General features: G+C 43.7%; 1 protein-coding gene across 1 annotated transcript; it reads left to right on the top strand.

Moving 5' to 3' along the window:
• Window positions 1-2,281: 2,281 nt before the first annotated feature.
• LOC311120635 (synaptophysin-like) lies at window positions 2,282-19,571 on the top strand. Its single transcript, XM_084195216.1, has 6 exons — window positions 2,282-2,331; window positions 17,840-17,964; window positions 18,175-18,373; window positions 18,595-18,786; window positions 18,902-19,234; window positions 19,490-19,571. Exons 1-5 carry the CDS (start codon window positions 2,290-2,292, stop codon window positions 19,202-19,204), a joined length of 861 nt encoding a protein of 286 aa, XP_084051342.1. The 5' UTR covers window positions 2,282-2,289; the 3' UTR covers window positions 19,205-19,234; window positions 19,490-19,571.
• Window positions 19,572-19,786: the final 215 nt, after the last annotated feature.

Genomic DNA, 19,786 nt, shown 5'->3' with positions numbered 1-19,786 from the left:
ATGAGACCAAAATTGAGCTCTTTGGCATCAACTCAACTCGCCGTGTTTGGAGGAGGAGGAATGCTGCCTATGACCCCAAGAACACCATCCCCACCGTCAAACATGGAGGTGGAAACATTACGCTTTGGGGTGTTTTTCTGCTAAGGGGACAGGACAACTTCACCGCATCAAAGGGACGATGGACGGGGCCATGTACCGTCAAATCTTGGGTGAGAACCTCCTTCCCTCAGCCAGGGCATTGAAAATGGATCGTGGATGGGTATTCCAGCATGACAATGACCCAAAACACACGGCCAAGGCAACAAATGAGTGGCTCAAGAAGAAGCACATTAAGGTCCTGGAGTGGCCTAGCCAGTCTCCAGACCTTAATCCCATAGAAAATCTGTGGAGGGAGCTGAAGGTTCGAGTTGCCAAACGTCAGCCTCGAAACCTTAATGACTTGGAGAAGATCTGCAAAGTGGAGTGGAACAAAATCCCTCCTGAGATGTGTGCAAACCTGGTGGCCAACTACAAGAAATGTCTGACCTCTGTGATTGCCAACAAGGGTTTTGCCACCAAGTACTAAGACATGTTTTGCAGAGGGGTCAAATACCTATTTCCCTCATTAAAATGCAAATCAATTTATAACATTTTTGACATGCGTTTTTCTGGATTTTTTTGTTGTTATTCTGTCTCTCACTGTTCAAATAAACCTACCATTAAAATTATAGACTGATCATGTCTTTGTCAGTGGGCAAACCTACAAAATCAGCAGGGGATCAAATACTTTTTTCCCTCACTGTAAATCTCCTGATTAAATCCAAGTAATCTTGCTTATAGGTCATCATGCTCTCTTGAGAAACTTGATGATCACGAAATGGAGTCAGTCGGCAGTGTTAGCGCTCTGAAGTTGAGCCAGTCCAGGTATTAGTGGGATGTAGTGAGTCTTCCAATGTTTGCCCTGAGAATCCTACCAGAGATCATTTTGGTAGGAGTGAGATTTTTGGAAAGAGTGGATTTCTACCTCATGGCCGACCTATAAGTTGTGTATATCTGGGTAAAGGACAAACTAGTAATGGTTACATCTGTGACAGTTTGAAGAAGTGAAATTGTTTTTATTTTTTGTGTATCCGCCTCCCAGAGGAAGCGGGCGCTCTGAGTCACGCGGCTGGGGGCTCAACCTGTGGTGTGCTTTGCTCTCCAGAGCATGGCGCCACTAAAAGGGGTGATCTGTGCGGTAGCGTTGAGTGTAGAGGTGGATCAAATGGAAAATAATATTTATAGTGTTTGTAACACCTGCCATTTGGTGAGATGTAGACCGGGTGGCAATGGCGAGACTGAGAATATCCTGTCTGTCTTGTTGAGCTTTGACACAGAGGTTCTACCTGATAAGGTCAGGCTAGGTTATATTTGCGATTCTGTGAGGGCCTATGTTCCAAACCTGCTTCGGTGCTTTAGGTGCCAAGGATTCGGACATGTTACAGCAGTGTGTAGAAGGGAGATCCCACGATGTGAGAAATGTGCAGGAGGACATAGTCAGAGGGAGTGTATAGCTGGGAGAAAGAGAAAGCACTGTCAACTGTGCGGGTGCCCATGCAGCTGGGGATCCGAAGTGTCCTGTGAGAGAGAGACAGGTTGAGATTGCCAGAGTTCGAGTGGGGCCGAAAGTTTCTTATGCTGAGGCAATGAAGAGAGTAGAGGAAAGCCCAAGGGTGAGTGAGTCGACTGGGAGCCCCCCAGTGAGTAGAAATGAAGAGAGAGAGACATAGATTATGAGTTTTATTAAGGTTGGATTTTTTGCGTTTATAGCCATGGTGATCAACTGCACTGATGGAGCGGAAATCACAGAAGATAGATGTGGTGGTTGCAGCAGCAGCAGAGAAATATTTGGTTGTGAGAGATTTTAGTGCAGAAGATCTATAGGAAGTTTGAGAGAAGGGGTTCACCCCTCACAGGCCGACTGCCTGGTGTAGGATTGTTTAGGGCCAAAGTAATGGGATGGGGTGGTGGGTTTTGGGGGATAGTGTGTATGTGAGGGGTTAGATGGTGGTGCAATTTCAGTTTTTCCCATTCCCCTTTTATTTGGGGTGACCAAAATGTGCAATTTTCAGACAACTCCAGCAAGTCTGTGCGTAAAACTCCAAGAAGAGGAGGTTTGTACAAGTTGGTACTGCATTTAGGACACGACTTATCGGAACATATTTTTACGTTGTCCTGTGAATTCAGATGCCTCATGTATCTATCTACCTATTTAAAAATCCTCCCTGACTATTTGGAAACAACTAAGCCACTTGTTCTTGAACCATCGACATGTTCACGCGCGGATCTAAAAAGCGACGGTCGAATCGCTCGGTAAGTACTGTAGAATGGCCAGAACTACAGTATGTTATGACATTGTTTTATAGTTTTTGTGGAGTCCAGGGTGTCTTGTTATTTGGAACGTACTTGCATCGTTTAGAATACATTTATTCACAATTAATAGCTTTCATGAAGTTTATCGAGTTAAGTTACAAGTACATTAATAGCCTATTTTGTTCTGCCAACATTGATTAGGCTGTTTTTTAAACTGTTTGTTATCGGCTTGATTATAGGCCTGTCTTTGCGCTATGCGTTTTTAAATGTTATACTTTGACAAGTTGCTTTGCTTCCCTTGATTTAGTTGACAAAAATGTGTTCTTTGTTTTATGACTCGCATTGAATCGTGGTTGCGTGGGAGGGGCGTAAAGTCACGAAGCCATTGGCATTTACCTGCACAGGTTAGGGTTAGGCAATTTACAAGTATAGCCCACCCCTCGCCGACCCCAGGCCACACACGTAGGGAGCTCTGTGACACTCACATATATATATATATATATATATATATACTACCAGTCAAGTTTGGACACACCTACTACTATTTTTTACATTGTAGAATACTTGAAGACATCAAAACTAAGAAATAACACATGGAATGCATCATGTAGTAACCAAAAAAGTGTTAAACAAATCGAAATATATATTTTATATTCTTCAAATAGCCACTGTTTGCCTTGATGACAGCTTTGCACACTCTTGGCATTCTCTCAACCAGCTTCATGAGCTAGTCACCTGGAATGTATTTCAATTAACAGGTGTGCCTTTCTAAAAGTTAATTTGTGGAATTTCTTTCCTTCTTAATGCGTTTGAGCCAATCAGTTGTGTTGTGACAAGGTAGGAGAGGTATACAGAAGATAGCCCTATTTGGTAAAAGACCAAGTCCATATTATGGCAAGAACAACTCAAATAAGCAAAGAGAAACGACAGTCCATGATTACTTTAAGACATGAAGGTCAGTCAATACGGAACATTTCAAGAACTTTTAAAGTTTATTCAAGTGCAGTCGCACAAACCATCAAGCGCTATGATGAAACTGGCTCTCATGAGGACTGCCACAGGAATGGAAGATCCAGAGTTACCTCTGCTGCAGAGGATAAGTTCATTAGCGTTACCAGTCTCAGAAATTGCAGCCCAAATAAATACTTCACAGTTCAAGTCACAGACACATCTCAACATCAACTGTTCAGAGGGGACTGTGTGAATCAGGCCTTCATGGTCGAATTGCTGCAAAGAAACCACTACTAAAGGGCACAAATAAGAAGAAGAGACCTGCTTGCATCAGATGACCTGGCCTCCACAATCCCCCGACCTCAATCCAATTGAGATGGTTTGGGATGAGTGAAGGAAAAGCAGCCAACAAGTGCTCAGCATATGTGGGAACTCCTTCAAGACTGTTGGAAAAGCATTCCAGGTGAAACTGGTTGAGAGAATGCCAAGAGTGTGCAAAGCAGTCATCAAGGCAAAGGGTGGCTATTTGAAGAATCTCAAACATAAAATGCTTTTTTGGTTACTACATGATTCCATATGTGTTATTTCATAGTTTTGATGTCTTCACTATTATTCTATAATGTAGAAAATAGTAAAAATAAAGAAAAACCCTGGAATGAGTATAGGTGTGCTCAAACTTTGGACTGGTACTGTGTATATATATATATATATATATATATATATATATATATATTTAACATTTACGCACACTTATTGCGCCAAGGCAATGTAATCTTTATTTATTTAACAACATTGACACTCCAAAGCATTTCAGTTTGCACTTGTGGCTAGTGCCAGGGAGGACATTTTTGTTAGTAAGGGAGTTGAACCATGCAGTCAAGGAGGACTAGTGTAGGTGTTGATATACGAAACATCTGGCTCCTATCACACTTGGAGTATTTCCAATGCCCTTAAAAGTGAATCCCACTGTAATTATACTGGGCTGTTGGCTTGTGAAACTCACCACACACAACTGATCCACACTATGGTCTGCATTCATGACTGCTCTGTAACTACAGTATCTATTCTATAAGAACTTCTGTAGGAACTGAAGTGTTATTTGGCCATTATATCAGACCTTCTTATATGTACATTTTAAAGCCAGTTAATATTGCAATATTAAGGCACATGCAGGGAAGCATGTGTCTCCTTTCCTCTGGAGGAGCTTAAAAAATTTGAATAAAGCTTTTAGTCAGCATCATTTTAATAGCCTGATGCAATCCTCCTATTGGAAGTTAAAAATGCAGATCGTTGAGACATGCAAAAGCTGCAGCATTATGCCTCTTCAGTGATGGCATGAGTTGCTTGAAAGGGTGATTTTTGAGGTCAAGACACAACACAGTAAGCCAAGTGAGTTTGGTTGGTGTCAGCCTCTCTTAGTCAAAGAGAGGATCAACTTTCAGGAAGCAATAAAAGCATTATTACCTGAACATTTATCCCTGTAGTTCTCTTATGAAAATCCCTATTGACAACATCATGAAATACTATACCTGCTGTATAGTACAGTAGAGGCAATTGAGTGCATCGCAAAGGCAAACAAAAGGCTGTATGCAGTTGACATACAGTATAGGCTTGGGCACTATCCAGATTGTCATACCGACCTTGTCCCATCCCTGGGATATTCGGTAATACCAGCACTGAACACAAGGGGTGTTATTTTCAAACCCCACTGAGCCTCTGTAATCCGAAGGTTAGCAATGCTAACAAGTACAGTGGGGAAAAAAAGCATTTAGTCAGCCACCAATTGTGCAAGTTCTCCCACTTAAAAAGATGAGAGAGGCCTGTAATTTTCATCATAGGTACACGTCAACTATGACAGACAAATTGAGAGAAAAAAATCCAGAAAATCACATTGTAGGATTTTTTATGAATTTATTTGCAAATGATGGTGGAAAATAAGTATTTGGTCACCTACAAACAAGCAAGATTTCTGGCTCTCACAGACCTGTAACTTCTTCTTTAAGAGGCTCCTCTGTCCTCCACTCATTACCTGTATTAATGGCACATGTTTGAACTTGTTATCAGTATAAAAGACACCTGTCCACAACCTCAAACAGTCACACTCCAAACTCCACTATGGCCAAGACCAAAGAGCTGTCAAAGGACACCAGAAACAAAATTGTAGACCTGCACCAGGCTGGGAAGACTGAATCTGCAATAGGTAAGCAGCTTGGTTTGAAGAAATCAACTGTGGGAGCAATTATTAGGAAATGGAAGACATACAAGACCACTGATAATCTCCCTCGATCTGGGGCTCCACGCAAGATCTCACCCTGTGGGGTCAAAATTATCACAAGAACGGTGAGCAAAAATCCCAGAATCACACGGGGGGACCTAGTGAATGACCTGCAGAGAGCTGGGACCAAAGTAACAAAGCCTACCATCAGTAACACACTACGCCGCCAGGGACTCAAATCCTGCAGTGCCAGACGTGTCCCCCTGCTTAAGCCAGTACATGTCCAGGCCCGTCTGAAGTTTGCTAGAGTGCATTTGGATGATCCAGAAGAGGATTGGGAGAATGTCATATGGTCAGATGAAACCAAAATATAAATTTTTGGTAAAAACTCAACTCGTCGTGTTTGGAGGACAAAGAATGCTGAGTTGCATCCAAAGAACACCATACCTACTGTGAAGCATGGGGGTGGAAACATCATGCTTTGGGGCTGTTTTTCTGCAAAGGGACCAGGACGACTGATCCGTGTAAAGGAAAGAATGAATGGGGCCATGTATCGTGAGATTTTGAGTGAAAACCTCCTTCCATCAGCAAGGGCATTGAAGATGAAACGTGGCTGGGTCTTTCAGCATAACAATGATCCCAAACACACCGCCCGGGCAACGAAGGAGTGGCTTCGTAAGAAGCATTTCAAGGTCCTGGAGTGGCCTAGCCAGTCTCCAGATCTCAACCCCATAGAAAATCTTTGGAGGGAGTTGAAAGTCTGTGTTGCCCAGCAACAGCCCCAAAACATCACTGCTCTAGAGGAGATCTGCATGGAGGAATGGGCCAAAATACCAGCAACAGTGTGTGAAAACCTTGTGAAGACTTACAGAAAACGTTTGACCTGTGTCATTGCCAACAAAGGGTATATAACAAAGTATTGAGAAACTTTTGTTAATGACCAAATACTTATTTTCCACCATAATTTGCAAATAAATTCATTAAAAATCCCACAATGTGATTTTCTGGATTTTTTTTCCTCATTTTGTCTGTCATAGTTGACGTGTACCTATGGCCTCTCTCATATTTTTAAGTGGGAGAACTTGCACAATTGGTGGATGACTAAATACTTTTTTTCCCCACTGTACATGTACAATCTCATAGCGAATGCTAGCTAAATGCTAACGAGTGCATTGTAAACATTTGATACAGTCTCCAACGTAAAATATTTGCACGACAGACATTAGGCTTACTGGGGTATTTGGCAAAAGCCACGGGATGTTGTTTAAATACAGTCAACTATTTCTTTACATTTTTTCAATAACATAAAAATGTATGAGATGGATTGCCTGTCTTTGCAATTTGTGCGCTCGTTAGCTAGCAGCCTCTATTGAAATTCTCTATTAGTTTGTGCAATTTTTTTGCGTTCTGGTAATAGACAACCAATGGGCTTTTTTAGCGCCTCCTTGTGTACGAAGACCGTAATACTGTAAATCCCAGGATGAGAGAAGGATGGTATGACGATATGAAAATCTGGATACTGCCCAACCCTAACAGACATCCCAGCTCATAAAGTTATACAAGTAACTCAAATGCTACTCAGTTTGCAGCACACACAAAACAAATATTAGACAGCAAGGATATTGATCCAGGAGGGGATTATTTAACATTTAAAAAAAATTTGGGGGGGGGGGGTAGGGGGAGGGTAGAAGGATTACTTTTATCCTATCCCAGGTATTCCTTAAAGAGGTGGGGTTTGAAGTGTCTCCGGAAGGTGGTGAGTGACTCCGCTGTCCTGGCGTCGTGAGGGAGCTTGTTCCACCATTGGGGTGCCAGAGCAGCGAACAGTTTTGACTGGGCTGAGCGGGAACTGTGCTTCCGCAGAGGTAGGGGGGCCAGCAGGCCAGAGGTGGATGAACGCAATGCCCTTGTTTGGGTGTAGGGACTGATCAGAGCCTGAAGGTACAGAGGTGCCGTTCCCCTCACAGCTCCGTAGGCAAGCACCATGGTCTTGTAGCAGATGCGGGCTTCAACTGGAAGCCAGTGGAGTGTGTGGAGGAGCGGGGTGACATTAGAGAACTTGGGAAGGTTGAACACCAGATGGGCTGCAGCATTCTGGATGAGTTGTAGGGGTTTAATGGCACAGGCAGGGAACACCCAGCCAACAGCGAGTTGCAGTAATCCAGACGGGAGATGACAAGTGCCTGGATTAGGACCTGTGCCACTTCCTGTGTAAGGTAGGGTCGTACTCTGCGAATGTTGTAGTGCATGAACCTACAGGATCGGGTCACGACTTTGATGTTAGCGGAGAACGACAGGGTGTTGTCCATGGTCATGCCAAGGTTCTTTGCACTCTGGGAGGAGGACACAACGGAGTTGTCAACCGTGATGGCGAAATCATGGAGCGGGCAGTCCTTCCCCGGGAGGAAGAGCAGCTCCATCTTGCCGAGGTTCAGCTTGAGGTGGTGATCCGTCATCCACACTGATATGTCTGCCAGACATGCAGAGATGCGATTCGCCACCTGGTTATCAAAAGGGGGAAAGGAGAAGATTAATTGTGTGTCGTCTGCGTAGCAATGATAGGAGAGACCATGTGAGGATATGACAGAGCCAAGTGACTTGGAGTATAGAGAGAATAGGAGAGGGCCTAGAACTGAGCCCTGGGGGACACCAGTGGTGAGAGCATGTGGTGCGGAGACAGATTCTCGCCACGCCACCTGGTAGGAGCGACCTGTGAGGTAGGACGCAATCCAAGAGTGAGCCGCGCCGGAGATGCCCAACTCGGAGAGGGTGGAGAGGAGGATCTGATGGTTCACAGTATCAAAGGCAGCAGATAGGTCTAGAAGGATGAGAGCAGAGGAGAGAGAGTTAGCTTTAGCAGTGCGGAGAGCCTCCGTGACACAGAGAAGAGCAGTCTCAGTTGAATGACCAGTCTTGAAACCTGACTGGTTTGGATCAAGAAGGTCATTCTGAGAGAGATAGCAAGAGAGTTGGCTAAAGACGGCACGCTCAAGAGTTTTGGAGAGAAAAGAAAGAAGGGATACTGGTCTGTAGTTGTTGACATCGGAGGGATCGGGTGTAGGTTTTTTGAGAAGGGGTGCAACTCTCGCTCTCTTGAAGACGGAAGGGACATAGCCAGTGGTCAAGGATGAGTTGATGAGCGAGGTGAGGTAAGGGAGAAGGTCTCCGGAAATGGTCTGGAGAAGAGAGGAGGGGATAGGGTCAAGCGGGCAGGTTGTTGGGCGGCCAGTCATCACAAGTCGCAAGATTTCATCTGGAGAGAGAGGGGAGAAAGAAGTCAAAGCATAGGGTAGGGCAGTGTGAGCAAGATAATCTTGATTTTGCAAGAAGATAACCACTTAGCTAGATATCTAGCTACTAAATTAGCAAACCAAATGAACAACTGCAGAGCATTTAGCACATTTTAGACAGTTAATTTAATACACTGAACAAAAATATGAACGCAACATGTAAAGTGTTGGTCCCAGGTTTCATGAGCTGAAATAAAAGATCCCAGAAATGTTCCATATGCACAAAAAGCTTATTTCTCTCAATTTTTGTGCACAAATTTGTTTACATCCCTGTTAGTGAGCATTTATCATTTGCCAAGATAATCCATCCACCTGTGGCATATCAAGAAGCTGATTTAACAGCATGATCATTACACAGGTGAACCTTGTGCTGGGGACAATAAAAGGCCACTCTAAAATGTGCCGTTTTGTCACACAACAAAAGGCCACAGATGTCTCAAGTTTTGATGGAGCGTGTAATTGGCATGCTGACTGCAGGAATGTCCACCAGAGCTGTTGCTACCATAAGCCGCCTCCAATGTCTTTATAGAAAATTTGGCAGTACGTCCAACCCGCCTCACAACCGCAGACCACGTGTATGGCGTTGTGTGGGCGAACGGTTTGCTGATTTCAACATTGTGAACAGAGTGCCACATGGTGGCGGTGGGGTTATGGTATGGTACCGACAACAAACACAATTGTATGTGATCAATGGCAATTTGAATGCACAAATATAGGCCCTTTTCTTTTTTTAAAGGTATCTGTGACTAGCAAATGCATATCTTTATTCCCAGTCATGTGAAATCCATAGATTAGGGCCTAATTTATTTATTTCAATTGACTGATTTCTTCTTATGAATTATAACTCAGTAAAATCTATTAAATTGTTGCATGTTGCGTTTATATTTTTGTTCAGTATGGTTATAAGATATCAAGCTGGCAAATATTTAGTTGTGAATTCCATACTGTAACTAGATCACCTGGCGCGTGCTGCACAGCAGTCAGTGACTCACAAAGTTCCGGTCTCTTGTCCTACCTCTGCAGTCCCCACCCATCACATCCCCTACTTCAGAAAGCAAAGTAGGCTAACCCACTGCAGGGCCAGAAACTTGATGTATATTATCTCTTGCTGAGAGATGTGAAGGAAACGCATGAAACCCACATTACCTTGACTTATGTTACACTGTCTGAGAGTTTCTTCTTGACATTATCTCCTTCCCATGTTCTCTTGCACATGATGAATTTCGCCTCGCTGCTCTTGTCTTCATTTAAGGAAAAATAATCTAAAGGAACAAAAGTTGTATGATGGATCTGAAGTTTTCCATTACAAAATGTATTCGTCATGGTAATGATATGGAGCTAACATCCCCTCTCTCTCTGTGAACACGATACAGTGTTAATTAGAACCAGCTTGATGCATTTCTTTCTGGATCAGTTTACAGATGGGACTGTTTTAATGGCAGCTTTTTCTCCATGAGCAGAATGGATCAGCTTTATGATGGGGATGGAGTTTGACCTTGTGTTTCACATTTATTCAGTATTATAAAGGCATTCAGATGCAGTACATGAATGTAATGCCTACATAACGATAATCTGAACATATGAGTCCTGGCATTGATCAACTCCCATAAATGTTTGAATTGATTGTAAAGTCGGAGAGCAGTGTGCTATTATCGTCAATATGTTTGATTCCACTGCTGAGTATGCTGATTTAACCACGTGTACTGAACCGAACAGTACTGTACTGGCCTAACAATTGTTAGTTAATATTTTATGCATCTTTATTGCAAATACTAATGCTCCTTCTCCGCAAGCTTTTTTTGTAGTACTTCTGTTATTTGCTCAACCCACAATCCCAAATGCGCTGCATGATTTGCAGGCCCTCTCTCTCTTTCCCGCTCTCTTCTCTCCCCAGTATTCTAATCCTGCATTTGTCAATACAACATGATTGCGCTACTCCTCCCATCTTTCTCTGTGGCTTCACTAAATGTTTGTTTTAGCACACGTGTTACCATGGATCGCATTCTCCAGAGACAAAAGAGTCTGCTTTCTGACTGTGAAAGATTGTGTGTAGTTATGTGTGCGCACGTGTGTTCAGGACACGGTATGACGTCCAAAACAGATATTTTCATGTTTGTATTCTTATTTAATGGATGTCAACTTGCAGGGGAACGTTTGAAGAATACTTACTTTCTCAGTACTCAGTACCGTTGGGTTTATGTGATTAGAGTTGGGGATTTCACCCTCATTACCCCCTCCCCCCCCCCCCCCCTTTTATTTTATCCCATACTGTATCTCTCAACATCGGTAACCCAATGTAAGAAAAGAGCCCATTATTGAGAGGGTTGGTTTAGAAAGTCGGAGAGGAGAGGCAGGATGACAGCGTCAGAGCAAAGGAAAGTGGAGACAGTGACTACATGGAGAGGGAAAGCAACAGGTGCAGCACACTTCCTGTGTGTTTCCTTCCTCTCATCTTTAAAAAGAGATGCCACAGTAGAGCAGTAGTCACACACTCTCTCTCTCTCAAAGACTACTTAACTGAATAGAGATATACACACACACCAATACTAATGCACAAATAAATATAAATATTTTGCTTTTTCGTGTAGGCCATCTTTGTATTGTTTGTTGAATGTACTTTGAGATCTGAGTTTGCCAAATGACTTGTAATAGTTTGGATTGTGTGTGGCTGGATTCCCACTCCCAGTAGGAGCTGTAGTTCTGTAGTACAGGGGTTGGACCCAGGAATTGGGCTGTTTCTTCTGGACTTGACAAGAGCTTAGCCCGTTCCCCTTCCCTACCTCTAACCCCCTGCCACACAACAGTGAGCACTCCGCACCTAATCCGCTCGCCCACCCACTCCACACACATAAAAAATAAATAAATAATAATAATAATAATAATAATAAAGCTGGGTAATGGACAAGCCGGCTGTAAAAGCATACACACAGAATCAGGGGTTGGAAACAATTATTTTCCAATCATTTATTTCTGAACAGAACCATTATTTTTTTGTTCTGTTCCACTGTTCCAGACAGAAAAATAAATAAAGTTCTGAACCGGTTCGAACCCCAAAAAAGTAACGGTTTAGATTTGTTCGTTTTTAAGCCACTGAAATCGACAATTAGCTCGACGTTAAATTATTTCACGAATCAGTACGGATAGAGCTGTATAGAGCTGTGGTTAACCACTGTGTCAACCATAACAACATCCTGCCCCAGGTTATGCTTGTGAAAGAGGGTTTCCTGGAGTGGACATTGTGTGACAGCTGGACGTTGGAAAAGAAGGGTGGTGCAGAACTAAAATAAGTTAGGAATTTGCCATAAGGGGGTAACTGAATATGCCATGGAAGTATGTTTGTGCATTTGTGTATGTGTATAAAAGGGAGCTCTAAGCCAAAGAGAGACAGCCGTTTCATGGAACTGCTCGGCTTTCGTTATTAGATAATAAAAGTCTAATTCTTGGATTCACAGGCTCCAGTTTCTTGTGAGATATGTTTGAGTTGACTACTTTCGAGTCATATATATTTCTACGACATTAGCAAATATTGTCTCACTCTGCACTTTTCGGTAAGGGCTTGTAAGTAAGCATTTCACAGTAAGGTCTACACCTGTTATATTCGGCGCATGTGAGAAATATAATTTGATTTGAGTATTCTATAAGTGGTTACAGGTATTGCTTATCAAAGCTGCTGATTGTAGGAGTGTACAGTGGGGGGGAAAAGTATTTAGTCAGCCACCAATTGTGCAAGTTCTCCCACTTAAAAAGATGAGAGAGGCCTGTAATTTTCATCATAGGTACACGTCAACTATGACAGACAAATTGAGAATTTTTTTTCCAGAAAATCACATTGTAGGATTTTTAATGAATTTATTTGCAAATTATGGTGGAAAATAAGTATTTGGTCACCTACAAACAAGCAAGATTTCTGGCTCTCACAGACCTGTAACTTCTTCTTTAAGAGGCTCCTCTGTCCTCCACTCGTTACCTGTATTAATGGCACCTGTTTGAACTTGTTATCAGTATAAAAGACACCTGTCCACAACCTCAAACAGTCACACTCCAAACTCCACTATGGCCAAGACCAAAGAGCTGTCAAAGGACACCAGAAACAAAATTGTAGACCTGCACCAGTCTGGGAAGACTGAATCTGCAATAGGTAAGCAGCTTGGTTTGAAGAAATCAACTGTGGGAGCAATTATTAGGAAATGGAAGACATACAAGACCAATGATAATCTCCCTCGATCTCAAACCGTGGGGTCAAAATGATCACAAGAACGGTGAGCAAAAATCCCAGAACCACACGGGGGGACCTAGTGAATGACCTGCAGAGAGCTGGGACCAAAGTAACAAAGCCTACCATCAGTAACACACTACGCCGCCAGGGACTCAAATCCTGCAGTGCGAGACGTGTCCCCCTGCTTAAGCCAGAACATGTCCAGGCCCATCTGAAGTTTGTTAGAGTGCATTTGGATGATCCAGAAGAGGATTGGGAGAATGTCATATGGTCAGATGAAACCAAAATATAACTTTTTGGTAAAAACTCAACTCGTCGTGTTTGGAGGACAAAGAATGCTGAGTTGCATCCAAAGAACACCATACCTACTGTGAAGCATGGGGGTGGAAACATCATGCTTTGGGGTTTTTCTGCAAAGGGACCAGTACGACTGATCCGTGTAAAGGAAAAAATGAATGGGGCCATGTATCGTGAGATTGTGAGTGAAAACCTCCTTCCATCAGCAAGGGCATTGAAGATGAAATGTGGCTGGGTCTGTCAGCATGACAATGATCCCAAACACACCGCCCGGGCAATGAAGGAGTGGCTTCGTAAGAAGCATTTCAAGGTCCTGGAGTGGCCTAGCCAGTCTCCAGATCTCAACCCCATAGAAAATCTTTGGAGGGAGTTGAAAGTCTGTGTTGCCCAGCGACAGCCCCAAAACATCACTGCTCTAGAGGAGATCTGCATGGAGGAATGGGCCAAAATACCAGCAACAGTGTGTGAAAACCTTGTGAAGACTTACAGAAAATGTTTGACCTGTGTCATTGCCAACAAAGGGTATATAACAAAGTATTGAGAAACTTTTGTTATTGACCAAATACTTATTTTCCACCATAATTTGCAAATAAATTTGTAAAAAATGTTTTCCTCATTTTGTCTGTCATAGTTGACGTGTACCTATGATGAAAATTACAGGCCTCTCTCATCTTTTTAAGTGGGAGAACTTGCACAATTGGTGGCTGACTAAATACTTTTTCCCCCCACTGTATATGGTAAGGAGTTTATATGTTAAACCTTTGCAGACTTATTGCTAGGGCTCTCTGCCCACTCTCTTGCCCCTAGCTTAGCGGAGGTGTGATTGGTTGAAGCTGTTAGTTCCATCACTCTTTGGGTTCCTGCCAAACTCGGCGGCATAAAGAAGCTTGAGAGCATACATACAGTACTTACATGTTGATGGCTAGACTTTTGGTTCTACAACGTCCATTTATGCTCCTGTATCAATCAATGTATTAACTTCAGTTATCCATTTACCCAAGTTTATTTAGGAATACCTGTGGTTTCAGTCTTGTCTGACTCAGCTATCAAATCTGATAAGCAGATATTTATAAATGCCGCTGATTCTAACTCGGAGTGTGTGTACTCGTGTGTTTTTAAAATATATTTTCCTTTATTATTTTCCCCTAACCCTACCACCTCTCCCCTAATTGGAGTAAACTAATGGACAACAACACTTAGGCTTCTACTTCCAGCTTATACATACTACACTGCTCAAAAAAATAAAGGAAACACTTAAACAACACAATGTAACTCCAAGTCAATCACACTTCTGTGAAATCAAACTGTCCACTTAGGAAGCAACACTGATTGACAATAAATTTCACATGCTGTTGTGCAAATGGAATAGACAACAGGTGGAAATTATAGGCAATTAGCAAGACACCCCCCAATAAAGGACTGGTTTTGCAGGTGGTGACCACAGACCACTTCTCAGTTCCTATGCTTCCTGGCTGATGTTTTGGTCACTTTTGAATGCTGGCGGTGCTTTCACTCTAGTGGTAGCATGAGACGGAGTCTACAACCCACACAAGTGGCTCAGGTAGTGCAGCTCATCCAGGATGGCACATCAATGCGAGCTGTGGCAAGAAGGTTTGCTGTGTCTGTCAGCGTAGTGTCCAGAGCATGGAGGCACTACCAGGAGACAGGCCAGTACATCAGGAGACGTGGAGGAGGCTGTAGGAGGGCAACAACCCAGCAGCAGGACAGCTACCTCCGCCTTTGTGCAAGGAGGAGCAGGAGGAGCACTGCCAGAGCCCTGCAAAATGACCTCCAGCAGGCCACAAATGTGCATGTGTCTGCTCAAACGGTCAGAAACAGACTCCTTGAGGGTGGTATGAGGGCCCGACGTCCACAGGTGGGGGTTGTGCTTACAGCCCAACACCGTGCAGGACGTTTGGCATTTGCCAGAGAACACCAAGATTGGCAAATTCGCCACTGGCGCCCTGTGCTCTTCACAGATGAAAGCAGGTTCACACTGAGCACATGTGACAGACGTGACAGAGTCTGGAGACGCCGTGGAGAACGTTCTGCTGCCTGCAACATCCTCCAGCATGACCGGTTTGGCGGTGGGTCAGTCATGGTGTGGGGTGGCATTTCATTGGGGGGCCGCACAGCCCTCCATGTGCTCGCCAGAGGTAGCCTGACTGCCATTAGGTACCGAGATGAGATCCTCAGACCCCTTGTGAGACCATATGCTGGTGCGGTTGGCCCTGGGTTCCTCCTAATGCAAGACAATGCTAGACCTCATGTGGCTGGAGTGTGTCAGCAGTTCCTGCAAGAGGAAGGCATTGATGCTATGGACCGCCCGTTCCCCAGACTTGAATCCAATTGAGCACATCTGGGACATCATGTCTCGCTCCATCCACCAACGCCACGTTGCACCACAGACTGTCCAGGAGTTGGCGGATGCTTTAGTCCAGGTCTGGGAGGAGATCCCTCAGGAGACCATCCGCCACCTCATCAGGAGCATGCCCAGGCATTGTAGGGAGGTCATACAGGCACGTGGAGGCCACACACACTACTGAGCCTCATTTTGACTTGTTTTAAGGACATTACATCAAAGTTGGATCAGCCTGTAGTGTGGTTTTCCACTTTAATTTTGAGGGTGATTCCAAATCCAGACCTCCATGGGTTGATACATTTGATTTCCATTGATACTTTTTGTGTGATTTTGTTGTCAGCACATTCAACTATGTAAAGAAAAAAGTATTTAATAAGATTATTTCATTCATTCAGATCTAGGATGTGTTATTTTAGTGTTCCCTTTATTTTTTTGAGCAGTGTATATACATTTTACGGACACAGTATATTTTACAATAGTTATCTTTTGTTTGTTTTTAGTCCCATCCTTCAGCTACCCTCAACCCCTCCCATCTATCTCTGAAGACCATTCCGTTGTATAATATGTTGTATAATAATTTAAATAAAAAAACTCAAAGTTTTGAATCCAGCGTCATTTTGTTTATCATCAAATAAACCATGTGCCATGGAATCAGTACATCAAAAATCTCTTCCCAACTATTTAGCAATCTAAATGGCACAGCTGTACATTTTTTGGTCCTTAAATGAAACTGGTATACTTTTTTTATTTATCACCATTTTTTAAAAGCAATTTTGGTCTTTAATGCAGGGCCGACAGACAAGTTCCTTTGCTTTTATGCATGGGTGCTTGTGTTTGTGCATGTTTGAATAGTGGTAGTGAATTTATGTGAGAGCACTGCAACATTTACCATGTCAGTGGGAACCTCCCTGTGCCCCCTCCCCCCTCTATGCTCAATGTTGCCAATAGCATTACCATAGTATCTGACACTGTGTGCAGCCTGCCTCTGTCTCTCTTTCTTCAACATCTTTCCATCATTCCTTTGCCCTTTGATCATCTATGTTACTGTGTATGTGAGACTAGCTAAGTGAGAGCTAAAATCTTACAAGAGGATCATTTGGCATATGTTGTGAACTTAGCTCTCCCACATCTTTCAACATAGTTACTCTAACTAGCCTGGTGCTAGATCTGCATGTCCTTCATACAAAAAGTCCTCCTTCCATCTTTCATGCATGCCTATATCCAATCTGTTTTGTTTTTCATGATCATCCCCTCCCCTCACACTCCTCTCCAATCATTATTAAAACCTGTTAATAAGGAGAGGAAGTGGAGGAGGTGTGACTGTGTTAGTGCTGTAGATATAAATGAGAGAGAATAATTTCTGTGTACCATGTGTACAGTTTTTCATCAATAGAGGAGTGTGGATGAATCTGTGTATATTTGAAGGCTTGGTGAAGCCATGTTGAAATATATTATGACTATTTAGAGCAATGTATTCCAGAGTATGAGAGCAGATTGGTATACAGATAGGTGTGCGTGTATTTGTGCAGCTGCGCACACATGCGCCCATGCCTGTGTGTGTGTGTGTGTGTGTGTGTGTGTACAGTAGCCCTGTGCAGCGTCCTTTAGTGACAGATGGAGGTGGACCTCCGTCAGATTAATAGCCAGATTTTCCAACCAATCGGATCTGGCCTGCAGGGAAGGGAGGGTGTGGTAAAAATAGCTGGCTGTCTATTCTCCGATGTGTGAGAGTGTGTCTATGTGCACGCTCGTGTGTGTGTAAGAGAGCAGATAAGCGTTCACGTGCACAAGCGCTGCGTTACAGTACTGTAGTACTGTAGGACTGTAGCCTGGTACATAGAGTAGATCATCACTTATTTGGTCCAACCGGTAGTACATCCATATCAACCAAACATGTTGTTTTACATTTCTTGTATTTTCTTTATACAAAAGTGCACAACTTTAGGTGTCAGAGTAACCATGGCAACAGGTGTAGCTCTGTGACCTGGCGATATAGCTGCATTGATTTGCACTCTGGGTGCCTTTGTCAACAGCCTGCTGTGATTGGTGGAACATTAGAGTGCAGAAGACACAGCAGGTGGTGAAATTGTTCCGCCCCTTCTCTTTCACTTCCCTTTTACTTCGACGTGCTGTTTCTAACTCTTCTCATCTTCTCTTCCTCTCTCTGTATCTTTCAGATCTTTGCTATCTTTGCTTTCTCGACATGCGGCAGCTACTCTGGCATGTTCAAGATGAGTGTGGAGTGTAAAAACCGGTCAGAGAGTGACCTGAGCATTGAGGTGAAGTTTGAATATCCATTCAGGTCAGTATGCCTAATCAGTCACACATAACCCCCTGAACCCGCACAAATATGGTTTGTCTGTCATTTTTACAGTACCACTGGGCTGCAAACGTCAGGGGTGGAACATTAATCTATATTAAACTATGTTAACCCAATTTGATGTCTCTCTTCCTCTCTCTCTCTCTCTGTCTACCATCTTCTCTGTCTTTCTATGTCCCTTGTCCTTGCCAGGCTACATCAGGTGTACATCGATGCCCCAACCTGTAAGGGGGAAAGCCCTGAGCGTCTGTTCCTGATCGGAGACTACTCCTCCTCAGCTGAGTTCTTTGTCACCGTCGGTGTCTTCTCCTTCCTCTACTCCATGGCAGCCCTTTCTGTGTACGTTTTCATTCTGGAGAAATACCGTGAAGGCTGCAAGGGAGCCCAGATTGTGAGTTTGTCTTTCGCTCTTCTTGTATCTAGTAGGCATATTCCATACCATATTCCACTACCTCTGCTACTATTACTAATATCCTAGTAATGATAATGATGATAATGATAATGATAATGATGATGATGATGATGAGATTGATTACGTTTCTGATGAGGACTTTCAGATTGATGATGATGAATATGTATGTTGCTAATGCTTTATAACTTGATGCTCCTCAGGACTTCGTCGTGACGTCTGTGTTCACCTTCTTCTGGCTGGTGGCTTCTTCTGCCTGGGCTAAAGGTCTGTCGGATGTGAAGGCAGCCACTGACCCAGACAAGGTCGTCTTACTGATCGAGGCCTGCGACGAACCGGAGAACCGCTGCCGTGAAGTCCACGACCCCGTGGTCTCTGGTCTCAACACATCTGTGGTACGTTTTTCAGGAATTCATTTCTAATGGTGTGTTTAGTAAAAGGATATGACAGAAAAACCCTGTACTACAACATATTGACTTCTTCTTCTTCTTTTTCCAATTCACCCCCCAGGCTTTTGGCTTCCTGAACCTGATCCTGTGGGGAGGAAACCTGTGGTTTGTGTTCAAGGAGACCGGCTGGATGGCAGCCTTCGGAGGCACATATGCACCTTCCCAGGAGAAGGCGCCTGCTCCAGAGTCCTTTGGCCAGGAAGGCTATGGGCAAGAGGGCTACGCACAGCAGGGGGACGCCTATGCCGGCACCCAGGGAGGCTACCAGCCCGACTATGGCCAGGGCGGCTACACCGAGGGAGGCGGAGACTATCAGCAGGGGGGATACGAACAGCAGCCCACCTCCTTCGCCAATCAAATGTGAGCTGGTCCACCCTACAGCAGCTGGAAGATGGTGAGTGTCAGTGCATATGATGGAGCAACACTGAGAATACAGAGTTAAACGACTGTGAGAAATACTGTAATAATGTTACTCTTCCAAAGGGAATACAGACTGTGGCTTTATGACATCTTCATAAGCTTTATGTATACATTAGTTGTAATTTCTCTCTCTCTCTCCCTTTGTCTTTCTCTCTCTCTCTCTCTCTCTCTCTCTCTCTCTTTCTCTCTCTCTCTGTCTCTCTCTCTCTCTCTCTCTCTCTCTCTCCAGGGCCACCATGTGATTTGGGTGTGTGGTGCCTGACCACCATCCACAATTCCACACTCCTCTGTTTGTCTGTTTGTGCATCTGTGAGTTGACAAGAGGAGGGAGGGAGGGAGGGATGGAAGAAGGTGGGGTCTTGGGAGGGGAATTTAGCAACACCGTGTCCATTTGGGTTATTTTGGTGAGGGGGAAATGGGTCCTTACTGTAACATGCTGTTTCTTCTGTTGATGTGTTTAACTCTAGAAGACAACAGGGGATTGTCCGTTTGATCATATGAGGAAAAACTTGAATACAATATTTTA

Source organism: Coregonus lavaretus, assembly GCF_964263955.1.
Source record: "Coregonus lavaretus genome assembly, contig: HAP1_SCAFFOLD_3244, whole genome shotgun sequence".
Taxonomy (NCBI): Eukaryota; Metazoa; Chordata; class Actinopteri; order Salmoniformes; family Salmonidae; genus Coregonus; species Coregonus lavaretus.
Note: the sequence above shows the minus strand (reverse complement) of the source record. Positions and strands in the feature narration are given on the sequence as shown.

Excerpts from the sequence above, each read along its gene's own strand:
- LOC311120635 (XM_084195216.1), top strand. The coding sequence starts at position 2,290 with ATGTTCACGCGCGGATCTAAAAAGCGACGGTCGAATCGCTCG. Across the intron at positions 18,374-18,594 it reads GCTGCAAGGGAGCCCAGATT|GACTTCGTCGTGACGTCTGT; the intron begins GTGAGTTTGTCT and ends GATGCTCCTCAG. Across the intron at positions 18,787-18,901 it reads CTGGTCTCAACACATCTGTG|GCTTTTGGCTTCCTGAACCT; the intron begins GTACGTTTTTCA and ends TTCACCCCCCAG.